Source organism: Lynx canadensis, chromosome D2, assembly GCF_007474595.2.
Source record: "Lynx canadensis isolate LIC74 chromosome D2, mLynCan4.pri.v2, whole genome shotgun sequence".
Taxonomy (NCBI): domain Eukaryota; kingdom Metazoa; phylum Chordata; class Mammalia; order Carnivora; family Felidae; genus Lynx; species Lynx canadensis.
Window position 1 is genome coordinate 53,702,560 of NC_044313.2, and position 24,123 is coordinate 53,726,682.

The 24,123-nt window shown below is 37.4% G+C and overlaps 1 protein-coding gene across 4 annotated transcripts in view; it reads right to left on the reverse strand.

Annotated features, from left to right (window-relative positions):
• FAM149B1 (family with sequence similarity 149 member B1) overlaps nucleotides 1–24,123 on the reverse strand; it is an 86,855-nt gene that overhangs the window by 42,192 nt on the left and 20,540 nt on the right. For all 4 annotated transcript variants that reach the window (XM_030335274.1, XM_030335273.1, XM_030335272.1 and 1 more), the window contains exons 4-7: nucleotides 12,151–12,293; nucleotides 10,963–11,079; nucleotides 8,197–8,364; nucleotides 5,092–5,279 (exon numbers count right to left, since the gene is read on the reverse strand). In XM_030335274.1, coding sequence (XP_030191134.1) covers nucleotides 5,092–5,279; nucleotides 8,197–8,364; nucleotides 10,963–11,079; nucleotides 12,151–12,293 — 616 coding nt within the window. The remainder of the gene's footprint in view (nucleotides 1–5,091; nucleotides 5,280–8,196; nucleotides 8,365–10,962; nucleotides 11,080–12,150; nucleotides 12,294–24,123) is intronic.

Consider the following 24,123-nt stretch of genomic DNA (forward strand, 5'->3'; position numbering starts at 1 on the left):
TTGTTTTTAGAATGAATAAATTAAAAAATTTTTTTCATATCTATAAAAGAATTAATCACCAACAGACTCACATTTACATACAGGTTTAAAATATTTTAAAATGTTTAATGAAATAAAATTCATATAACATAAAATTCACCATTTTTAACCATTTTACAGTACACAATTAATTGCTTTTTAGTATATTCACAATGTTGTGCAGTCAGCACCACTATCTAATTTCAGAAAATATCTATCACTGCAAAGAGACACCACATACCTCCCAATTCCTTTCTCCCTATATCCCTTGGTAACCACTAAACTACTTTGTGTCTCTATGGATATGCCTGTTCTGGACATTTCAACTGAATAAAATCATACAATATGTGGCCTTTTGTGTTTGGCTTCTTACCCTTAGCATAATATTTTCAAGGTTTATCCATGTTGTAACATGCATGATTACTTAATTTTAGTTTATGAACTAATAATATTACATTGCATAGTACATTAGTTACTTATCCTGCTATAACAATATACCACAGACTGAATGGCTTAAATAACAGAAATTTATTTTCTTAAAGTTCTGGAGGTCAGAAGTTCAAGATCAAGGTGCTATCTGGCTTGTAGGCAGCTGTGTCCTTGCATTACCACTTTTCCGTGCATGCACAGAAAGGGGGCTTTGGTCTCTTCCTCTTCTTATAAGGATACCAACTCTATAGGATTAGGTCCCCATGCTTATGACTTCATTTAACTTTAATTACCTTCCTAAAAGCCCCACCTCCAAACATTCACACTGGGGATTAGGTCTTCAACATATACATTTTGAGGAGGACACAATTCAGTCCATAACATATGTATATACCAAATTTTGTTTCTCCATTCATAGCTGATGAACATTTGTGTCAATTCTAACTTTTTGACTATTATGAAAATGCTGCTGTGAACAATCATACACAGGCTTTTTTGCAGATAAGGTTTCAGTTCTCTTGGTTATATGCTTTGAGTGGAATTGCTGGCCATACGGCAATCTTATGTTTAAGTTTTTGAGAAACTACCAAACTGTTTACACGGTAGCCACACCCTTCTACCTTACCACAGCAATGTATGAGTGTTTCAGTTTCTCCACATACTCACCAATACTTGTTATTGTCGTCTTCTTTTTTTTTAATATAGCCATCATAGTGGGTAGAAGTAGCATTTCATTGTGATTTTGGTGTTGGTTTGTATTTCCCTAATGAATAAGGATGTTGAACGTCTTTTCATATGCTTACTGGCCATGTGTGTATCTTCTTTGGATAAATACCTATTCAAGTTGTTTGCCCATTTTTTTTTTTTCAACGTTTATTTATTTTTGGGACAGAGAGAGACAGAGCATGAACGGGGGAGGGGCAGAGAGAGAGGGAGACACAGAATCGGAAACAGGCTCCAGGCTCTGAGCCATCAGCCCAGAGCCCGACGCGGGGCTCGAACTCACGGACCGTGAGATCGTGACCTGGCTGAAGTCGGACGCTTAACCGACTGCGCCACCCAGGCGCCCCTGTTTGCCCATTTTTAAATTGAGTTGTTTGTCCCTTTGTTGTTGAATTGTACTTTACATATTGTGGATGCTAGAATCTTATCAGGTGTATGATTTGCATATATATTCTTCCATTCTGTAGGTTGTATTTTCACTTTCTTGATAATATCCTTTGATACATAGATTTTTTTTTTTTTTAGGATAAAATCCAGTCTATTGATTTTTTTGTTGCTTGTGGTCTTGGTGTCATATCTAAATCCATTGCTAAATCCAACCTCATTAAGATTTACTCTTATGTTTTCTTCTAAGAGTTTTATAGTTTTAGTTCTTAAATGTATGCTTGTGATCCATTTTGAGTTGATACTTTGTATGTAGTGTGAAAGAAGGGTCCAAATTCATTCTTTTTCATGTGGTTATCCAGTTTTAGCACCATTTGTTGAAGAGACTATTCTCCCATTGAATGGTCTTGGCATCCTTGTTGAAAATCAATTGGCTGTATATGTGAGGGTTTATTTCTAGATTCTTGATGCTATTCTGTTGATCCATATGTCGATTCTTATGTCAGTACCACACTGTTTTGGTTAATGTACCTTTGTACTAAGTTTTAAAATCAGGAAATGTGAAGCCTCATACTTTGTTCTTTTTTAATATTATTTTGGACATTCACTCAAATCTGTTTGGGAGTATTGCCACTTAACAATATTAAGTCTTCTAATCCGTAAAACACAGGAAGACTTTCCAATTCTTTAGGTCTTCCCTATTTTCTTACAATAATGTCTTGTAGTTTTCAGTGTAAAAGTCTTATACTTTCTTGGTTAAGTTTATTTCTAAGTATTTTATTCTCTTTGATGCTATTATAAATGAACTGTTTTCTTAATTTCATTTTTGATTGTTCATTGATAGAAGAATTTTGAGAAACATGATAGAGAAAACATAAATTGCCTTGAACAAACTTCGTAGAAATTTGGATTTGGAGGATGCTCTATTGGAGGGTTCAGAAGGAAATGAGGAACATGTTATTAAAAACTGGAAGAAGGAGGTGCTTGTTATTTAGTGGAAGAATGTTTAGTGTAATGGTCTCCTGTGGTCATGTGGAAGGCAGGACTTAAAGTGATGATTCTGGATGTATAGCTAAGAAGAGTTCCAATCAAAGTTATTGAAAGTGAGGCCTGATTTTTTTCCTGCTACTTATACTATAAAACATGAGATGAGAAAGAAAAACTGATGGAAAAAATATTAAATGTAAAGAAACCAGGACTTTATAATTTTGAAAATTTTGTATCTCTAGACGGTGAAAGAGTTTAAATGAAAGAAGGCTGTCAGACCCTCAAAATTCTACTACCAGGGAGCAGTCTAATAAAACTACTTAGCTTTCACACATGTGAAAAAGGAAGGATGATTCAGAGGGCAAAACCAAGAGCCCAGAGGTTGGAACAGACAGCTGTTTCTAGGACTAGAACTCCCAGTATTTTCCCAACTGGACTTCAGAATTACTATAAACCCTTTTTTTTTTTAACCTTCCATTCTTTTTTTTAGTGTTTATTTATTTTGAGAAAGAGAGAGAGACTGTGAGTAGGGTAGGGAGCAGAGGGAGAAAGAGGGAGAATCCCAAGCAGGATCTGCACTGTCAGCACAGAGCCCGACATTGGGCTTGATCTCATGAACCATGAGATCATGACCTGAGCCGAAATCAAGAGTCAGACACTTAAGTGATTGAGCCACCCAGGTGCCACTTAACCTTTCATTTCTGCCCACCCCCCTCCCTTATCTAGAATGTCTGTTATCCTTTCCCTGGCCCACTATTGTATGATGGGTGTGTTGGGGTAAGGCGACTTTTCTCTATGACAGGAATGGTTGGTTGGATTATATAGTTAGATGTTTATATTCCTATGTATATAGCCTTTAGTTTCACAGATATATAGATGGAAGAGAATTGGGCCCCAGTAACTTTACTTAATGTATTATATCCATTCATGGGAGGTTTATTCATACCAAGACCTAATTTAGATGATAATATTTTGAACTTCTGAGCTATGCTATAATAAGTCTCTTGGGAATTTAGTGTATTTTGCATGTGGGAGCACAGGAATCATTAGGGGCAAGTGGGAGAATTGTAATGGACAAACTCTAAGCTTGGTGGACAAACTCTTTGTAATGGACAAACTCTTACCTCTTGGTGTTCACATTTTTTTTTTTTTTTAGTTTTTATATATTTTTGAGACAGAGAACATGAGAGGGGGAGGGGCAAAGAGAGAGGGAGACACAGAATCCGAAGCAGGCTCCAAGCTCTGAGCTGTCAGCACTGAGCCCGATGTGGGGCTTGAACCCACAGACCGCAAGATCATGACCTGAGCTGAAGTCGGAAGCTTAACCTACTGAACCACCCAGGCGCCCCGGTGTTCACATCTTTGTAGAATCTCCCTTTGAGTGTGACTTACTCCAGACCAACAGAAGATGGTAAAAGTGATGAGATGTCACTTCCATGAATATGTTACATTATATAAGCTTCTGTTTTGCTGACTAGCTCTCAGCCTTTCTTGCTGGCTTTGAAGAAGAAAGCTGCTGAAGAAGAAAGCTACAAGAAACTCGATACTTCTAAGAACACACAAAAGGGGAAGTGTTTCCATTCCTAAGTGAGCCTCTACATGAGAGCCTAGCTGTGGCCAACACCTTGATCACAGCTTTGTGAGATCCTAAGTAGAGAACTAGCTAAGCCATTCCTGGTCTTCTGATCCACAAATCTGTGAGATAAAAAATGTATGTTGTTTGAAACTGATAAGTTTGTGATAGTTTTTTGTGCAATACAGAAAAACAAAATAATTCTTAAAAAGCTAAATATACATTTAACCATATAATCAAACCATTCCACTCCTAGAAATTTACCTAAGAGAAAAGGAAATGTATGTGCAAAAAATTCTTGCATAGTAATGTGCATAATAGCTTTGCATATTATAGTCCCGAATTGAAAAGAACCCAAATGTCCATGAACAGGTAAACGGATAAACAAATTGTGCAACAGTGGAACACTTCTTGGGAATAAATTGCTGATGCACACATTTACATAGATGAATCACAAAATGATCATGCTGAATGAAGGAAGCTTACAAAAAGGAAATACCCTGATTCCATTTATATGAAACTCTACAAAATAAAAACTAAACTATAGTGACAAAGCACGTGGGGATTGGGGGTCAGGCAGGGGCAGAAAGGGATTACAAAGGTATTCTATATATTATATTGACTGTTTTGTGGTTTCATGTATACATAGGTCAATTGACCAATTTACACTTTAAATATGAATGGTTTATTGTATAATCAATTATTCTTAAGTAGAGCAGTTTAAAAAATGTACTTGCCACTTGCACATCTTTTTTCTCACAAATACTTATATTCAAATAAAACACAGTATAGTCATCATAGAATAGCCTTGTTACTCATCCACTCATTTTCAAATATTGTCTAAATATCTGTTAGTGTCTGTGGAAAATACAAATATGAGTCTTTTGCAGTAATGAAACATATAATCTGAAAGACTAGTCAGGGTTTGGAAATCATAAATAATTATTTTTTTATGTTGTTTTCACAAAGATCCTTACCAGAAGCAAATCCCTCCCAATGACTACGTGTCAGCTGCTCCATACAGCTCAGAACTTTGCTCCACACGTCGTCAAACACATAAGCAAGGACGTCCTCTTTCATGCAGTAAAATGGAGCAATGGGAGGGTACCCTAATTTCTGTTTCTCTGGAGATGCGTGTAATTTCTTTCCTTGAAACCCCTCTTCCCTGTAACAGAAGCAAATAAGACTTCCTAGTTATTCTTTACTGAGTGTTCACCACTGTGTTTTGTGCTTCTCCAGGAGTGTGATTTGGGTCCCCTCCCCACACGTATATGTATGTAGCTCAGTATATGTATGTAGCATATGTGTTAAACTGTCTTGTGACCTAAGGGAGTTCTCAAACAGACTGAATTTCCCTTTTTACTCCCACCCCACCCCACCCCACTACTCTGCCAAAAAAAAAAAAAAAAAAAAAAGAATAAGAAAAAGAAGACTGAAGTCTCATTTTGTATTTTTTAGCTTTGAACAGTGAACATTGTCAGTTGAGCAATAAGCTATGACAAGCATACAGAAATAATCTTTTTGTTGTGACTGGATAACATTTAGATTACTATTCATGTACCATTTAATGATGGGCATGTGACTGTGTCACATAGTTATTTGAGGCAGTGATTCATTAGAGAAATAGTGTACTTTTATTAATCCGAACAAACAATTGGCATTTGGCTGGAAAGGGAAAGGAGGAGAGCCCACCAGCACAAGAAGCTACTGTGAGGCCTTTTTGGAGACCATGTAGCTATCTGTAGTCCAGAAACTCAGCCAAGTCTGGTCTCTTCTCTGGAAGGGAGTACCAATAGCCCCAGTATTTGGGGGGCAAAGATCTAGCTGACAGATATGCTTACCTATGATAGATGTATTATAAATTAACCCAAAGCAAGTTCTGGAACACTTGGGCTATGAAGAAATATCTTATGGCCTCTACCGTGAAAATTATCCCTGGGGTAGCAGAGGTGCCAAGAATTAAATAAGAAGCTCTAACTAGGAAAGAAGGATGCTAAGAGGTTTATGCAGGGCAGCTAAAGACTCTACTTCTTTCCCAAGGCTGATTTAGTATTAATTGTATTTGCATTTATATTTCTTTTTATAGGAGATAACACTTTCATATGATGAAAAAAAATTCACATTATACAGAAGGAAATGTATTTATATAGTGAAAAATAAGTTTACATTTCTGTCTCCCAGGCACCATTCCCAGAAGCAAACATTATACATTGGTCCAGGGAAATAGTTACGTTATACACTGCACTGCATTGTGGCCTTTTATTTAAAAATGTATCTGGCCCTCCATCTCTATTAATACATATGAATACGCCTCTGAAAAAATAGCTGAAGAGAATTCTACTGGATATACCATAGTATATCTAACTATCCAGTTATTGATCAGCCAGGCTTTTGTTCTTATAGTCAATAGGACATTTAATATTCTTGTATGTAGTTCTTTGGCTACATGGGTATTATATCTGTAGGATAAATTCCTATAAATAGAATTATTGAGTGAAATGGTATATGCATTTAAAATGGAAAGATATTGCCCACTTTCCTCTAAAGAGATAATCTTCAGTGTTGAAAAAATGTGCCTTTTTTCCATTCAAGGAATTATCAAACTTCTTTGTTTTCTCTGCCAGTCTGACAGATAAAATAGTATCTTGTTATAGTTTTAATTTGCACTGGTAATTGTGAATGAGATTGAATTTTATTTCCTTTATTTAAAATCCATTTTCTTTTGGGGCGTCTGGGTGGCTCAGTTGGTTAAGCGTCCGACTTGGTCTCAGGTCATGATCTCATGGTTCATGAATTCGAGCCCCACATCAGGCTTTGAGTGGACAGTGTGGAACCTGCTTGGGATTTCTCTCTCTCTCCCTCCTTCTTTGCCTCTCTCCCACTTGTTGCGCTCTGGAACTTTTAAACGCTTGGAGGAATAGCTTAAGAGGTTAATGTTTCAGAAGGGTAGCATAGGATAGTGAAGACAGCACTGGATTTAGAGTAAGATGAATAAGGTTTTAGGTCTTAGCTTTACCTCAGACAAATCATTTAACCACTCTGATTCTCACCTATCCTATAGAGATGGTAAATAATATCTGTGTCACAGGACTATTGTCAGAATACAATAAGAATGGATATAAACAGGCATTATTAATTGTAAAGTCTGTGCTAAGTATAAGGTTTTATATAAACTGTGTACACCTTTTCAAAAAGGATTTACGTAAACAAAGTTCACACCTCTTCAACTGCTCCTTTGAAAAGCTTCAGATTTCCATGAATTAACTGGTGATGATTTACAAAAGGTAAAATCAAATTATGTGAAGAAAGAAATTAACTCATTTAAAAATGTTTAATCTCAGGAAGAGGCAAATAACACATTCAGGAAGAAAATACACAAGGGAGTCTGGTATGTGGAAGCAATAGGAATTTATATCAACTAAGCACATGAACTCTAGATACCTCAGAAGTAATAGGAAATAAATAACCAAGTGACATCAATCTAATTATATGTAATATTGGTTGTGTACTTTATATTTTGTTTGGTTGTGTTTTTTTTTTCTGTCTTTTGGGGGGGCGGTTCTGAGTAGTAGATTTTATTATTTTTTCAATCCATTTTTAGCGAGAGAGCAAGCATGAGTGGGGGAGAGGAGGAGCAGAGGGAGGGAGAGAGAGAGAGAGAAAGAGAAAGAGAACCTCAAGCAGGCTCCACACTCAACACAGAGCCCAATGCAGGGCTCAATCCCACAACCCTGGGATCATGACCTGAGCCAAAATCAAGAGTCAGACACTCAATGGACTGAGTCACCAGGTGTCCCTGAGTAGTATACTTTAGAAAAAATAGAGGGGTGCCTGGGTGGCTCAGTCAGTTAAGCATCCGACTTTGGCTCAGGTCATGATCTCACAGCTTGTGAGTTTGAGACCTTTGTCAGGCTCTGTGCTGACAGCTCAGAGCCTGGAGCCTGCTTCCGATTCTGTGTCTCCCTCTCTCTCTGACCCTCCCCCACTCATGCTCTGTCTCTCAAAAATAAACATTAGAAAAAAATAGATATTAATACACAAAATAGGAGGGGAGTAAAAAGCTTAAAATACTTAACACTCACATATCAGTGTGGTCGAATGCTAGGTATTCCTCTATTATTCCTTCAGAGAAGATTATACAGTCTTCCTCCTCTCTTTCCATAGAATACACACTAGGGGATTTGGCAATGGGAGATGCTTTGTGAGCATAAGAAGATGAAAAATGTAACTTCTTTCCCCTAATACCAAATCTGGGAGAGGAAAAAGCAATTATTAATTGTATATAACATAAACAGTTCCTACAGCAATTCAGTCATACGAGTTTCAGCTCAAAATCCCTTGCCCTGCTGACATCTCCCCAGACTATTCATAGTCTTAATACCTATTGTTTCTCAGAACAGAAAGAATAAACACTAGCCATAGACCTACTCTGCCTAGGTGTACTGTGCAGTATCAAATACTATTTGCTGTCTTTTCAGATGCAACAGCTAAGGCTATGAGATAAGTTTAAAAATATTTAAGAATAACCAGTCAGAATGGCTAGTATCAAAAAGACAAGAAATAACAAGTGTTGGCAAGGATATGGAGAAAAGGGAACCCTCATGCACTATTGGTGGGAATGTAAATTGGTGCAGCCACTATGGTTCCTCAAAAATTAAAAATAGAAATACTATATGACCCAGTAATTCCACCACTGAATTCCACCTGAAGAAAATAAAAACATTAATTTGAAAAGATACATGCACTCCTATGTTTATTGCAGCATTATTTACAGTAGCCAAGATATGAAAGCAACTTAAGTGTCCACAGATAGATTCATGGATAAAGAAGATGTGGTATGTATATACAATGGAGTATTACTCAGCCATGAAAAAGGTTGGAACTTGACATTTGCTACAACATGGATGGACATAGGGCATATAACGCTAAGTGAAATAAGACAGGAAAAGACAAATACCATATGATTTACCTTAAACATGGAATCTAAAAACCAAGAAAAAGGAATAAACAAAACAAAACAAAGAGATTCATAAATACAGAGGACAAACTGGTGATTGCTAAAGGGAATAGGGATTGGAGGATTGGCAAAATAGGTGAAGGGTATTAAGAGGTACAGACTGCCAGTTATAAAATAAATAAGTCGCAGGAATGAGAAGTATGGCATAGGGAATATAATCAATAATATTGTAATAACTTTGGTGGCAGATAGTAACTATACTTATTGTGGTAAGCATTTTGTAATTTATATAATTGCTGAATCACTATGATGTACACCTGATACCAGTATTTTATATTTAAGTCTCTTTCAATAAAAAAATTGATGAAAAATTAAGAATATTAATAATTACAACTTTCAGGTACCTCAGGAGATAATATGCTTATTTCAGTAACTCCATCATAGTTCAAAATTCATATGCCTTAAGGGCAGGGATCTTCTCTTATTTATATTTAAATTTCTCTTCCTACCCAGGTATTCAATGAATATATGATGACTCATTCAGTTCAGAATCTTTACTTTGGAGAAAACCAGTCAAATCTGAGCAGTACAGTTTTTTTAAATGGCTCTGTTTAATGAAATATTAAATATAACCAATGTATATTTTGTGATATTCTTTATACTTTTGTACCTTAAGTATTTTTTTTAATTTTTTTTTAACATTTTTATTTATTTTTGAGACAGGGAGAGACAGAGCATGAACAGGGGAGGGTCAGAGAGAGGGAGACACAGAATCCGAAACAGGCTCCAGGCTCTGAGCTGTCAGCACGCGGGGCTTGAACTCACGGACTGTGAGATCATGACCTGAGCCGAAGTCGGCCGCTTAACTGACTGAGCCACCCAGGCGCCCCAACCTTAAGTATTTTTTAATGAAAAAAAGAAAAAGAATAAACCTGTGGCACTTTTCAGCAAGGCTAGTGGGAAAATCTGACTTGAACAAATTTTGGAAATATGTCCAAATATTTAAGAAGAATATTTAAAATATTTGGAAATATTTCCAAATTTCTCCCATTCCATAGGTTGCCTTTTAGTTTTGTTGATTTGTTTCCTTCACTGTGCGGAAACTTTCTATTTTGATGAAATAAAATAGTTTATTTTTGCTTTTGTTTTCCTTGCCTCGGGAGATATATCTAGAAAGAAGTTGCTACAGCCAATGTCAAAGAGGTTACTGCCTGTGTTCTCTAGGATTTTTATGGTTTCAGGTCTCACAGGTCTTTCATCCATTTTGAATGTATTTTTGTGTATGATGTAAGAGAGTGGAACAATCCTATTTTGGTTTGTTTTGCTGTTGTTTAAAGAGTTTGAGGTGTTCAAAAGAATTTAGCTATTTTAAATATACTAATTACCCATTTTAAGTTAATAAACTAATAGCAGTTTAACTTCTGTAAAGAAATTAAGTTGTAATTAATATTATATGTTTAAGAAAAATTACTTTTTCAGTATTTTTTCAAAAAATCTTTAAAGTGTGTTTCTCAAACTCCTAAATCTCCTGAAACCAGTCTATCTACACTTTATTTCAAGAAGGAAATGCCTGTATCTATAAATATATAGAGATAGAGATAGAGACATAGAGATAGAGACAGAGACAGAGACAGAGATAGAGATAGAGATAGAGATAGAGATATATCTGAATAACAAAAGTATCCTTAAACCCTAGGGAATGACTTACTTTTTGAACAAAAAAATTGTATAATAAAATTCTCTGTGCATAAAAACTGTGGTCAATCTTAACAGCATTTTCTGTGCTTTATTAAATACCATCAAGTAAAACATAAGTTTTTTAATCCCCTAGTATAACTGGCAGAATATAACACTTTGGATACATAAATACTTACATATTAGGAATACTTACATAGTAGAATCTCTTTCTTGAGAAAGTGTTGTCTCATGTGAAACTGAAACAACAGAAGGGGATCTAGGATACAGTCCATATCCTTCGCTTGGAGTGATTATCTGCCTACCCAGGATCCTTCAAAATGAACAACATAAAGAGACAATCAAGCACGTTCACCTGGCATACATACAAAATGTAGATATTCTTGGAACAAATATGATGGCTCTCTATAAAAGTCCAGTGCATACTTAGTACGCTACTGATTAAGAATGATTCTTAAGAGAAAAATGTGAATCCAGAATCTTATTACAGGTTATAGCTCTCTTCCACAGAATAGATATGGAAAAGATAAAGCTATAGCCTCACACTGCTGAAAAAATCCAAGGAAACTGAGCAAAAATTTGTAATTTTCCCTCCATCCTCTACAATAATCTTCATTAAATCTGCTAAAATGGATGAAAGCCAGGCCAAATTAGTGAAAACTATAAATTATATTCTTAAGAACATGATGCTATATAAATTTTAGGTATAAATTTTAAGTAGTAAGTATAGTAACTATAGTAAGTTACTATACTTACTATATAAGTAAGGGAAGTAAGGGAAGTAAGTGAGGGAAGCTTCCTAACAGCTTATGTCTGCTTTTAAATCTGTGTAAGAATTTTCTTGTAGACAACAGTGTAAACAAATACATTTTCTGACCTTCTTGCTCCAAAGAAGAGATCTTTGGACAGCCACAATGCATAGATCTCAGCTACAGGTAAAGGAACTGTTTTTCTCAATTAGGACAACATAGTGGTAGTTATGAACACTCTAAGAAACTTCCATAAACTTCAGTTTTCTCTCAGTGCAGTCTTTATACCATATGGCCTTATTTACATTCATTAAAACCAAGTCCATAAAGATTTCAGAATACAAGCTTTTTTTTGGATATCTGCTTTTTAAAAAATATTTTTTAATTTTTTTTTTTTTTTTATTTTAGAGAGACAGAGGACAGTGAGGAAGAGGGGCAGAGGGAGAAAATCTTAAGGAGACTCTATGCTCAGTGTGGAGCCTGACGTGGAGCTCAATCCCACAACCTGAGATCATGATCTGAGCCGAAATCAAGAATCGGACACAGCCAACTGAGCAATCCAGGCGCCCCTAGATATCTGCTTTTCAAATTTTAGTATTAGCCATGAATACAAGCCAGATCTAGGGCTTTAATACCTGAGGTGAGGAAAGCTGCATGTCCATTGTTGGCATTCTTCCTGTAGACTCTTAGTATGCACACTCAGCTTCTGCTCATACAAGAGCTCGTCAATGGCTGTGAACATTGCCTGGACCTTTTCAGTGGCATTTTGATCAAGCTCCTGGAAGAAAATATCACCCCTAAATATTTAGGTGAGCTTTTAAAGTCCTAAAGGTTGAAAGCAATCAAATTAAAAATTTAGTCCATTTGAAATACTGTTGAATTTCCATTAAAAAATTTAGTGAATTTTCATCTTATAATATTCAGATTTCCTTCCTATTCCTATGTAAAGAAAATTTATAGAAATACCTACTTTTTTAAAGTAACATTTTCTTCATTATAAAAATACTATGTTTATTGTAATCATTTTGAAAGATCCAGAAAAACATGAAGAATAAATTAAAATTACCAATAATTCTACCTAATATAATGATTGCTAATTTTAGTATAGTTGCTTGATTCCAGTATTTTTTTTAGAGCTGAAGATAGACAGTTAATCCTATACATGTGGCCTTAGGGATGCTGACCCTCCGCCCCCATGTGCCCCCTTTCCCCCCCACACACACACAGTCAAAAATCCATATATAATATTTGGCTCTCCAAAAACCTAACTACTAATAGCTTACAACTGACTGGAAGCTTTAACAATAACCCATATTTTATATATGTATTGCATACTGTATTCTTACAATAAAGCTAAAGAAAAGGTTATTAAGAAAATCATGGTGGGGGCGCCTGGGTGGCTGTCAGTTGAGCGTCTGACTTCGGCTCAGGTCATAATCTCACAGCTCGTGAGTTCCACCCCCGCTTCGGCTCTGTGCTGACAGTTCAGAGCCTGGAACCTGCTTCGGATTATGTGTCTCCCTTTCTCTCTACCCCTAACCCACTCGCATTATGTCTCTGTCTCTCCCAAAAAATAAATAAACATTTAAAAAATTTTTCTTTTTTTTAAAAAAAGAAAATAAAATCATGGTGTGCCTGGGTGGCTCAGTCAGTTAAGCGTCTGACTCCTGGTTTTGGCTCAGGTCATGATCTCGCAGTTTCGTGAGCTCAAGCCCCACATCAGGCTCTTCGCTGGCAGCCTGGAGCCTGCTTGGGATCCTCTCTCTCCCTCTCTGCCCCTTCCCCACTCGCGCTCTGTCTCTCTCAAAATAAATAAATAAACTTAAAAAACAAAATAGGGGCGCCTGGGTGGCTCAGTCGGCTAAGGGTCCGAATTTGGCTCAGGTCATGATCTCTCAGTTCCTGAGTTCAAACTCCACATCGGCTTCTCTCTTTCTCTCTCTCTCTCAAAAATAAATAAACATTAGGGGCGCCTGGGTGGCGCAGTCGGTTAAGCGTCCGACTTCAGCCAGGTCACGATCTCGCGGTCCGTGAGTTCGAGCCCCGCGTCAGGCTCTGGGCTGATGGCTCGGAGCCTGGAGCCTGTTTCCGATTCTGTGTCTCCCTCTCTCTCTTCCCCTCCCCCGTTCATGCTCTGTCTCTCTCTGTCCCAAAAATAAATAAACGTTGAAAAAAAAAATTAAAAAAAAAAATAAAATAAAATAAATAAACATTAAAATTAAAAAAAAAAAATCCTAAGAGGGGAGCCTGGGTGGCTCAGTCAGTTAAGCGTCTGACTCTTGATTTTGGCTCAGGGTCTTTATCTCACTGTTCATGAGTTCAAACCCCACGTCCACCTCTGCACTGACGATGTGGAGCCTGTTTGGGATTCTCTTTCTGCCTCTCTCTCCACCCCTCCTCTCTCTCTCAAAAATAAATAAATAAACATTAAAAAAACAGAAAATCATAAGAGAAAATACATTTACAGTCCTGTACTGTTTTGAAAAAAAGTCCATATATAAGTGGACCCACACAGTTCAAACTTGTGTTGGTGAAGGGCTAACTGCATATATATCATTTTGTAGTCTGTATTTTTATTTTACTTTTAATTTTTTTAATGTGTATTATTTATTTTAGAGAGAGAGAGCACAAGCGGGGTTGGTTCAGAGAGAGCAGGAGACATAGAATCCAAAGCAGGCTCCAGGCTCTGAGCTGTCAGCACAGAGCCGACAAGGGGCTTGAACTCATGAACTGTGAGACCATGACCTGAGCTGAAGTCGGACACTCAGCCGATTGAGCCACGCAGGTGCCCCTGTAGTCTGTATTTTCCAGCTGAGAGTTTAGGTTATCTCCCTGCCCTCTGTAATCCTTTAGTAGCAGCAATAGAGATGGCTATAAAATATAAATCTGATCATGTTATTTGCCTCCTTGCTTTTCTACTTTATATTTATGCACCCTTTTTTATTCTGGTGGAAGAAAAAGTATAAGATAATAAATCTGTATTTTCACTCCACGAATGAAAATCAGTTTCTACCCAATTAAAAAAGACTTGCTAAATAGATATGAAGGCTAATTTTAAAGACTATTGACCTTAAAAAAATACAAAAAAAAAAAAAGTGTCAGCTTTTTAAAAGCAAAATAAGCTTCAGGAATAGCAAAGAATTGCAAATGGGCAAACTTATGGCAAAGCATAGGCAAGTCCAGAACAGAGGAGAGGCTTGCTTTTATAGGCAAAAGGAGGAAGCTAGAAGGGGCTGTTATGGCTTCTCATTGGATGAGTGTGGTGGTTTCTCACTGGTTAGGCTGTGGATGGGCAGGAAGAAAGTCTTCCTCCTGCTGGGGTATATAAAGTAAGTTTCTTCCTGTTGGGGAATGCAAGCTATGGTTTCTTATGGAGGGATGGTAGTGTGTGACAGATTGCTCTTTAGGGCTTCCCAACTCCAGGTTTAATGATATTTCTTTTATTTATTTTCACAAGAGTCAACATAAGTAATATTTCTAAAAATTCTTTTACTGTTTTCAAGCTTCTGGGGGCTGAGGTGGGACTTTCCTAGTCTTAGTGAAATTTTTTATTTATTTTTTTCAGAAGCATCAAAGTTCTTTATTAGAGATGAGAATGGGATAATGTTGAGAAAGAAGTGACAAGCACAATCTCCTAGCAAGCTGACTGTCTTTTGTTTTGTTTTGTTTCTGCATTGCAAGCATTTTTTTAAAATTTAATTCCAGTATAGTTAACATACAGTGCTATATTAGTTTTAGGTGTACAATACAGTGATTCAACAATTCCATACATCACCCTGTGCTCATTATGACAAGTGCAGTCCTTGATCTGTATTACCACATTACCGATTTCACCTACCCCCCACCCACCTCCCCTCTGGTAACCATCAGTTTGTTCTCAATAGTTAAGAGCCTGTTTCTTGGGGCACCTGGGTGGCTCAGTTGGTTAAGCCTCCAACTTCAGCTCAGGTCATGATCTCATAGTTCATGAGTTTGAGCCCCACGTCGGGCTCTGCACTGACAGATTCTCTGTCTCCCTCTCTCTCTGCCCCTCCCCCACTCACATGCTCACGTGTGCTCTCTCTCAAAAATAAACATTTTTTTTAAAAGAGGCTATTTCTTGGCAAATTTTTTTCTATTAAATATTTATCTGCTTAAATGCTATTATGTCAACTCTTCTTGTTGTTAGTATTTGCCTATTATAACTTTTCCCATCCCTTAATATCTGGGTGTCATTCTGTTTTTGAAATGTTTATTTAAATAGCATGTAGCTAGAATTTTAAAATCCAATTTCAGAGTCTCTGTCTTTTCTTAATAGGTAAATTGTATCCACTTATACTTATTATAATGTGCAATATTTGGACTTATAGCTACCATTTGTTTTGTGTTTGTATTTAACCTTTTTCTTGTGTTTTTTATTTTCTTTTCCTTCTGTTACGTTTTTTCTTGTTTCCTCTATTAATTTGGAAGTTATTCATTATGTTTATATTCTACTAGTAGTTAAAATTTTAGCATCCATACTTCATTTTTTTATTTTTTTAAATTTTTATTAATTTATTTTCAAGTTATTTAACATACAGTATAGTCTTGGCTTCAGAAGTAGAACCCAGTGATTCATCTCTTATATATGACACCCATTGCTCATCCTGAAAAGTGCCCTCCTTAATGCCCATCACCCATTTAACCCAACCCTCCAACCCCTCTCCAGCAACCCTCAGTTTGTCCTCTGTATTTAAGACTCTCTATGCTTTGCCTTCCTCTCTGTTTTTATCTTATTTATCCTTCCTTTCCCCTATTTTCATCTGTTGAGTTTCTCAAATTCCATATATGAGTGAAATCATATGATATCTTTTTCTGACTGACTTACTTCGTTTAGCATAATATCCTCCAGTTTCACCCACATTGTTGCAAATGGCAAGATTTCATTCTTTTTCATTGTCCAGCATTACGCCATTGTGTATACATACTATATCTTCTTTATCCATTCATCCATCAATGGACACTTGGGCTCTTTCCATACTTTGGCTATTGTTGATAGCACTGCTATGAACATTGGGGTGCATGTGCCCCTTCGATTCAGCATTTTTGTATCCTTTGGTTAAATTCCTAGTAGTGCAATTGCTGGGTCATTAGGTAATTCTATTTTTAATTTTTTGAGGAACCCCCATACTGTTTTCCAGAGTGCCTACACCACTTTGCATTCTCACCAGCAGAGCAAAAGAGTTCCTCTTTCTCCACTACCTTGCCAACATCTGTTGTTGCCTGAGTTGTTAATTTTAGCCATTCTGACAGGTGTGAGGTGGTATCTCTTTGTGGTTTTGATTTGTAATTCCCTGACGACGAGTGATGTTGAACATCTGTTCATGTGTCTGTTTGCCGTCTGGATATCTTCTTTGGAGAAGTGTCTATTCATGTCTTCTGCCCATTTCTTCACTGGATTATTTGGTTTTGGGGTGTTGAGTTCGGTAAGTTCTTTATGTATTTGGGATACTAACCCTTTATCTGATATGTCATTTGCAAATATATTCTCCCATTTGCAAATATATTTGCAAATATATTCTATTGGTTGCCTTTTAGTTTTGTTAATTGTCTCCCTTGCTGTGTAGAAGCTTTTTATCTTGAGGAGGTCCAAATAATTCATTTTTGCTTTTATTTCCCTTGCCTCTGGAGACATGTCAAGTATGAAGTTGTTGTGGCCTAGGTCAGAGAGGTTGCTGCCTGTTTTCTCCTGTAGGATTTTGATGGTTTTCTGTCTCAAATTTAGGTCTTTTACCCATTTTGAGTTTATTTTTGTGTATGGTGTAAGAAAGTGGTCCAGGTTCATTCTTCTGCATGTTGCTATCCAGTTCTCCCAGCACCATTTGCTAAAGAGACTGTCTTTTTCCCATTGGATACTCTTTACTGCTTTGTCAAAGATTAGTTGGCCATATATTTGTGGGTCCATTTCTGGGTTCTCTATTCTGTTCCATTGATCTATGTGTCTGTTTTTGTGTCAGTACCATACTGTCTTGATGATTACAAGTTTGTAATACAGGTTAAAGTCCAGAATTGTGATACCTCCAGCTTTGGTTTTCTTTTTCAACATTACTTTGGCTATTCAGGTTCTTTTGTGGTACCATACAAATTTTAGAATTGTTTGTTCTAGCTCTGTGAAGAATGCTGTGTTATTTTGATAAGGTTTGCATTGAATGTGTAGATTGCTTTCAGTAGTATCAATATTTTAACAATATTTGTTCTTCCAATCCATGAGCATGGAATGTTTTTCCATTTCTTTGTGTCTTTTTCAATTTGTTTCATAAGCTTTCTATAGTTTTCAGTGTACAGATATTTTACCTCTTTGGTTAGGTTTATTCCTAAGTATCTTATGGTTTTTGGTGTAAATGGGATCAATTCCTTGATATCTCTTTCTGTTGCTTCATTATTGGTGTATAGAAATGCAACCAATTTCTGTACATTGATTTTATATCCTGCGGCTTTACTGAATTCATGTATCAGCTCTAGCAGTTTTTTGGTGGAGTCTTTTGGGTCTTCCATGTAGAATATCATGTCATCTGCAAAGAGTGAAAGCTTGACTTCTTCTTTGCCAGTTTGGGTGCATTTAATTTTGTTTTGTTGTCTGATTGCTGAGGCTAGGGCTTCCAACACTATGTTGAACAACAGTGGTGAGAATGGACATCTCTGTCATGTTCCTGATCTTAGGGAGAAAGCTCTCAGTTTTTCCCCATTGTAGATTATATTACCTATGGGCCTTTCATATATGGCTTTTATGATGTTAAGATATGTTTCTTCCATTCCGACTTTCTTGAGGGTTTTTATCAAGAAAGGATGCTGTACTTTGTCCAATGCTTTTTTTGCATCTATTGACAATATCATATGGTTCTTATCCTTTCCTCTATTAATGTGGTGTATCACATTGATTGATTTGTGAATACTAAAACAGCCCTGCAGCCCAGGAATGAATCCCACTTGATCATGGTGAATAATGCTTTTAATGTATTGTTGACTTCGATTTGCTAGTATCTTATTGAGAATTTTTGCATCTAGGTTCATCAGGTATATTGGCCTGTAATTCTCCTTTTTAGTGGAGTCTTTGTCTGGTTTTGGAATCAAGGTAATGCTGGCTTCATAGAATGAGTTTGGAAGCTTTCCTTCCATTTCTATTTTTTGGAACATTTTGAGAAGAACAGGTATTAACTCTGCTTTAAATTTTTGGTAGAATTCCAGGGCTCTTATTTGTTGGGAGACTTTTGATAACTGAGATTTCTTTGCTGGTTATAGGTTTATTCAAATTTTCTATTTCTTCCCATTTGAGTTTTGGTAGTGTGTGAGTGTCTAGGAATTTGTCCATTTCTTCCAGATTGTCTAGTATGTTGGCATATAATTTTTCATAGTATTCTCTTAGAATTGTTTGTATGTCTCTGGTATTGGTTGTGATCTCTCCTCTTTCAATTGTGACTTTATTTGGGTCCTCTCTTTTTTCTTTTTGAGTAGTCTGGCTAGGGGCTTATCAGTTTGTTTATTCTTTCAAAAAATCAGCTCTTAGTTTCATTGATCTGTTCTACTGTTCTATATCATTTATTTCTGCTCTAATCTTTATTTCCCTTCTTCTGCTGGCTTTGGGCTATATTTGCTGCTCCTTTTCTAGCTCCTTTAGGTGTAAGGTTAGGTTGTATATTTGGGGCCTTTCTTACTTCTTGAGATAGGCCCGAATTGCAGTGTATCTTCCTCTTAGGACTGCCTTTGCTGCATCCCAAATGATTGGACGATCATATTTCATTTTCATTTGCTTCCATATATTTTTAAATTTCTTATTTAATTTCCTGGTTGACCCATTGGTTCTTTGGTGGGATATTGTTTAACCTCAATGTATTTGGGGTTTTCCAAATTTTTACTTGTGGTTGATTTCAAGTTTCATAGCATTGTGATCTGAAAATATGCATGGTATGATCTCAATCTTTTTGTACGTGTTGAGGGCTATTTTGTGACCAGTATGTGATCTATTTTGGATAATGTTCCATGTGCACTCAAGAAGCATATGTATTCTGCTGCTGTAGGATGAAACGTTCTGAATATATGTGTTCAGTTTATCTGGTCCAATGTGTCATTCAGAGCCATTGTTTCCTTGATTGATTTTCTGCCTAGGTTATCTGTCCATTGTTGTAAGTGGAGTATTAAAGTCCCCTATAATTATGGCATTATTATCCAAAAGTTTGCTTATATTTATGATTAATTGATTTATATATTTGAGTTCTTCCACATTGGAGGCATAAATATTTACAATTGTTAGCTCTTCTTGATGGATAGACCCCTTAATTATGATATAATGCCCTTCTTCATCTCTTGGTACAGTCTTTGTTTTAAAATGTAGTTTGTCTGATGTAAGTATGGCTAGTCCAGCTTTCTTTTGACATCGTTAGCATGATAGATGGTTCTCCATCCCCTCACTTACAATGTGCAGGTGTCTTCTGGTTTAAAATGAGTCTCTTGGGGGCGCCTGGGTGGCTCAGTCGGTTAAGCGGCTGACTTCAGCTCAGGTCATGATCTCACAGTCTGTGAGTTCAAGACCCGCGTCGGGCTCTGTGCTGACAGCTCAGAGCCTGGAGCCTGCTTCAGATTCTGTGTCTCCCTCTCTCTGACCCTCCCCTGTTCATGCTCTGTCTCTCCCTGTCTCAAAAATAAATAAACGTTAAAAAAAAATTTTTTTAAATGAGTCTCTTGTAGGCAGAATATAGATGGATCTTATTTTTGATCCCTTCTGATACTCTATGTCTTTTGATTGGGGCATTTAGTCCATTTACATTCAGAGTGATTATTGAAAGGTATGAATTTAATGCCATGGTGTTATCTGTAGATTCCATGTTTGTTGTGATGTCTTTGGTCCTTTGTAGTCTTCGCTGCTTTCCACTCACAGAGTACCCCTAGAATCTCTTGCAGGGCTGGTTTAATGGTCATGAACTCCTTTGGTTTTTGTCTGGGAAAGTCTTTATCTCTCCTATTCTGAAGACAGCCTTGCTGGATAAAAGATTCTTGGCTGCATAGTTTTCCTGTTCAGCACATTGAATATTTCCTGCCACTCGCTTCTGGTCTGCCAAGTTTCAGTGGATAGGTCTGCTACTAACCTTATGTGCCTATGCCCGTAACTTAAGGCCCATTTGTCCCTAGCTGCTTTCAGAATTCTCTTTATGTTTGTGTTTTGCCAGTTTCACTATGATATGTCATGGTATTGACCTGTTTTTATTGATTTTGAAGGAGTTCTCTGTGCCTCTCAGACTTGGATGCCTGTTTCCTTCCCCAGATTAGAGAAGTTCTCAGCTATAATTTATTCATATAAAACTTCTTCCCCTTTCTCTCTCTTCTTCTGGAACTCCTATGATACGGATATTGTTTTGTTTCATGGAATCAGTTCTCTAATTCTCCCCTCATGATCTGGTAATTTCCTTTCCTTCTTTTTTTCAGCTTCATTATTTTCCGATTTTATCTTCTATTTCACCTATTCTCTCCTCTGCTTCTTCCATCCTCACTGTCACTGTATCTAGTTTATTTTGCATCTCAGTTGTAGCATTTTTTAATTCATCAGGACGAGTTCCTAGGTCTGTGATCTCTGTACAAAGAGATTCTCTAGTGTCTTCTATGCTTTTTTCAAGCCCAGTTATTAGTCTTATGACTGTTATTCTAAATTCTTGTTCAGATATATTGTTTATAACTGTTTTGAGCAATTCTCTGGCTGTGATTTCTTCCTGAATTTTCTTTTCGGGAGAATTCCTCTGTTTTCTCATTTTGGCTAGTTTCTGCTTTTTGTGGGTTTTAATAGTTTGTTATTACTGCACCTGTGAGTACCTCTATATTAAAAATGGGTCATACACTGTCCAGGGTTGGCACTTGAGGAATTGTTTTTGGTATACATTATATGCACTCTGTTGTGTTTTGGCTGCTCTATCCCACTGGTCAGTCCTCTGCAAAGCTCCTCCTTACTTTTAGTGGTGGAGTGTTTGGACCTTCAGCCAAGGTGTGCTTTGATTTGTTTGTTGAAGTAACCCTGGAAAAAAGGGAAAGGAGTGGGGAGGAAACCTGATCCCATAAAAAGAAAAAAAATGAAAGGGGAGAAATGAAGACCAAACAGGGAATCAAAAAACTATCAGGCTAAATTCAGAGAAAGAGAAAGGAAAATAAAGAAGAAGAGAAATAGAAACGGTGTAAAATGAATAGAATAAAAATGCCTAATTGAACAAATATATGTATATATATAAATGACCAAAAACAAATCAGAAATTAAGAGCCTGATTGCAAAAGAAGAGGGTAGGAAGAGGAAAGGAAAGGAAAGGAAAGGAAAGGAAAGGAAAGGAAAGGAAAGGAAGGGAAGGGAGGGAGGGGTGAGGAGGGGAGGAAAAGAATTAAAAAAACAGTCATCTGTTGGTGCCTGGGACTGGTGGCTGTACTGGTCTAGAGGAGAGGCCGCCTGCATTGGCTGAGAGTCAGCCTTGCTCCAGTAGATAAGCAGTTGCCAAGCACAGAGGGGAGCAGTTTGGGTAAATGGGTCCCACCTCCAATGGGGGCAGCTGTGCTGCTCTCTGAAGTCCTGCCATGTTGCTGTTGGGGAGAAAAAATGGCAACAGCCAATCTCTCCTCCTTTCCCTCCCTGAACAGGGTTTTCTGTCAGGCAGCCCTCACCCAATAGCACAGGTGGTCAGCTTGCCCTGCTCCACAGTTCTCTCAAGGCTTCTAGCTGCTCAGCTAGATTCAAAACCCAATGTCTTAAAGGACCCCGCATCCTGTGGAACCTGTTCTGGAGTAGTGCCACTCCACCCTGCAGATTAAAGGCCTCTGGCTGGCACCTGCAGGGTCTTTTGTCTTTGGGGAGGCAATAAACCCTCTTCCCAAAGTACTCCAGGAAGGGGACTGTTCTCTCCCAGTGCACCCCTGAGATTGCTACAGTGCTGGGGCCCGACTGCTTTCTCCCTAGTAGCGTGCACCATGGCTTTGCTCTGGAGACAGTCACGCACATTTGAAACCTTCACATTTCAGCTCCTAAGGCTGTTTGCAAAATACAAACTGGCAATCTCCCCATGTCTCGTTCTCCAGTCCATGGTCTGGAGAGGTTATTCTCATGTGCTAACTTGATACTTTTTGAAGACCTGTCTCTTTTTGTCTCTGCACTGAAAGGGTTCCCTCCCCTCCATGCCTTTGCCATTTTATCTCCCCCTAATCACATACATGTACCTCAATCCTGCCAAGCTGTCTCCCTCCAACTGTAGGGACCCTTCTGCCACTCCACAGATTGATTTCCTGGGTGTTCCAAGTGATCTGACCTCAATACAGCTGTGTTTGAGGGACAGGGAAAATCCCAGTCCCCCTACACCTGTTCCATCTTTAAAAAAAATTTTTTTTTAATGTTTATTTATGTCTGAGACAGAGAGAGAGCATGAGTGGGGGAGGGGCAGAGAGAGAGGGAACACAAAATCCGAATCAGGCTCCAGGCTCTGAGCTGTCAGCACAGAGCCTGACGCAGGGCTCAAACCCATGAACCGCGAGATCACAACCTGAGCCGAAGTCGGTTGCTCAACCAACTGAGCCACCCAGGCGCCCCAGCACCTCTTCCATCTTAACTCTGCCCCATACTCCTTTATTTTTCTAACAAAGTTAGAAAGTTAGTTTGTTTGTTTTTAGCATTTCTGGCCTCCACTGAAACAAAGCAAGAACTTTGATCATTTTGCCATATATACATATATCAAATCATTATACTATATAGCTAAAACTAATAAGTTATGTGTCCATTTTTAAAAATGGGGGAACAAAGGGACGCCTGGGTGGCTCAGTCAGTTAAGCGCCAGACTTAGGCTCAGGTCATGATCTCAAAGTTCGTGGGTTCGAGCCCCGCATCGGGCTCTGTGCTGACAGCTCGGAGCCTGGAACCTGCTTTGGTTTCTGTGTTTCCCTCTCTCTCTGCCCCTCCCCCACTTGTGCATAAGCTCCCTCTCTCTCTCCAAAATAAATAAACATTAAAAAAAATTTTTTTTTAAATAGGGGAACAAAGACATGAGACATGTTGTGTGAGGATAGAATCCACAGAATTTGATGACGGATTTGATGAGAGAGATGGTTAATGAAGATGAATCTAAGCCTCTATTCTGGGTGATAGAAAGGATGATACTAGTAATAATAGTGAACATTCATCAAATAAAATATCCTTAACTGAGAAGATATCAATAGTCTTTATACTAAGTAATGAATCTGTACCATATCTTTTTTTGTTTAACTTTTTATTTTGACCTAATTTCAGACTTAGTATCAGATATTTTTAAAGTAGGAAAGGTAAACACTTAGGACTTCTCAGAAAACATTCTTACCAGTGCTTTCTCAAGCTTTAGGATCATGTGGATCATGAAATCAATATAAAATGTTATTAAATAATACCCCCAAAACTAAAATAGAATAAAGTAGATAGAATGTAAAATATCATAGTATCACTCATATACAGGTTATTACTTTATAGAACTTTGTCTTCTGTTTTATGTACACACCATGAGTCATAATGTCAACTACGTGTCTTAGTGTGAGTTGCAATTTTAAGTTTGATGCCACCTATCTAGACAGGGCCCAATAAGCCATCTTTCTAGTGTAAACTGTCCCTA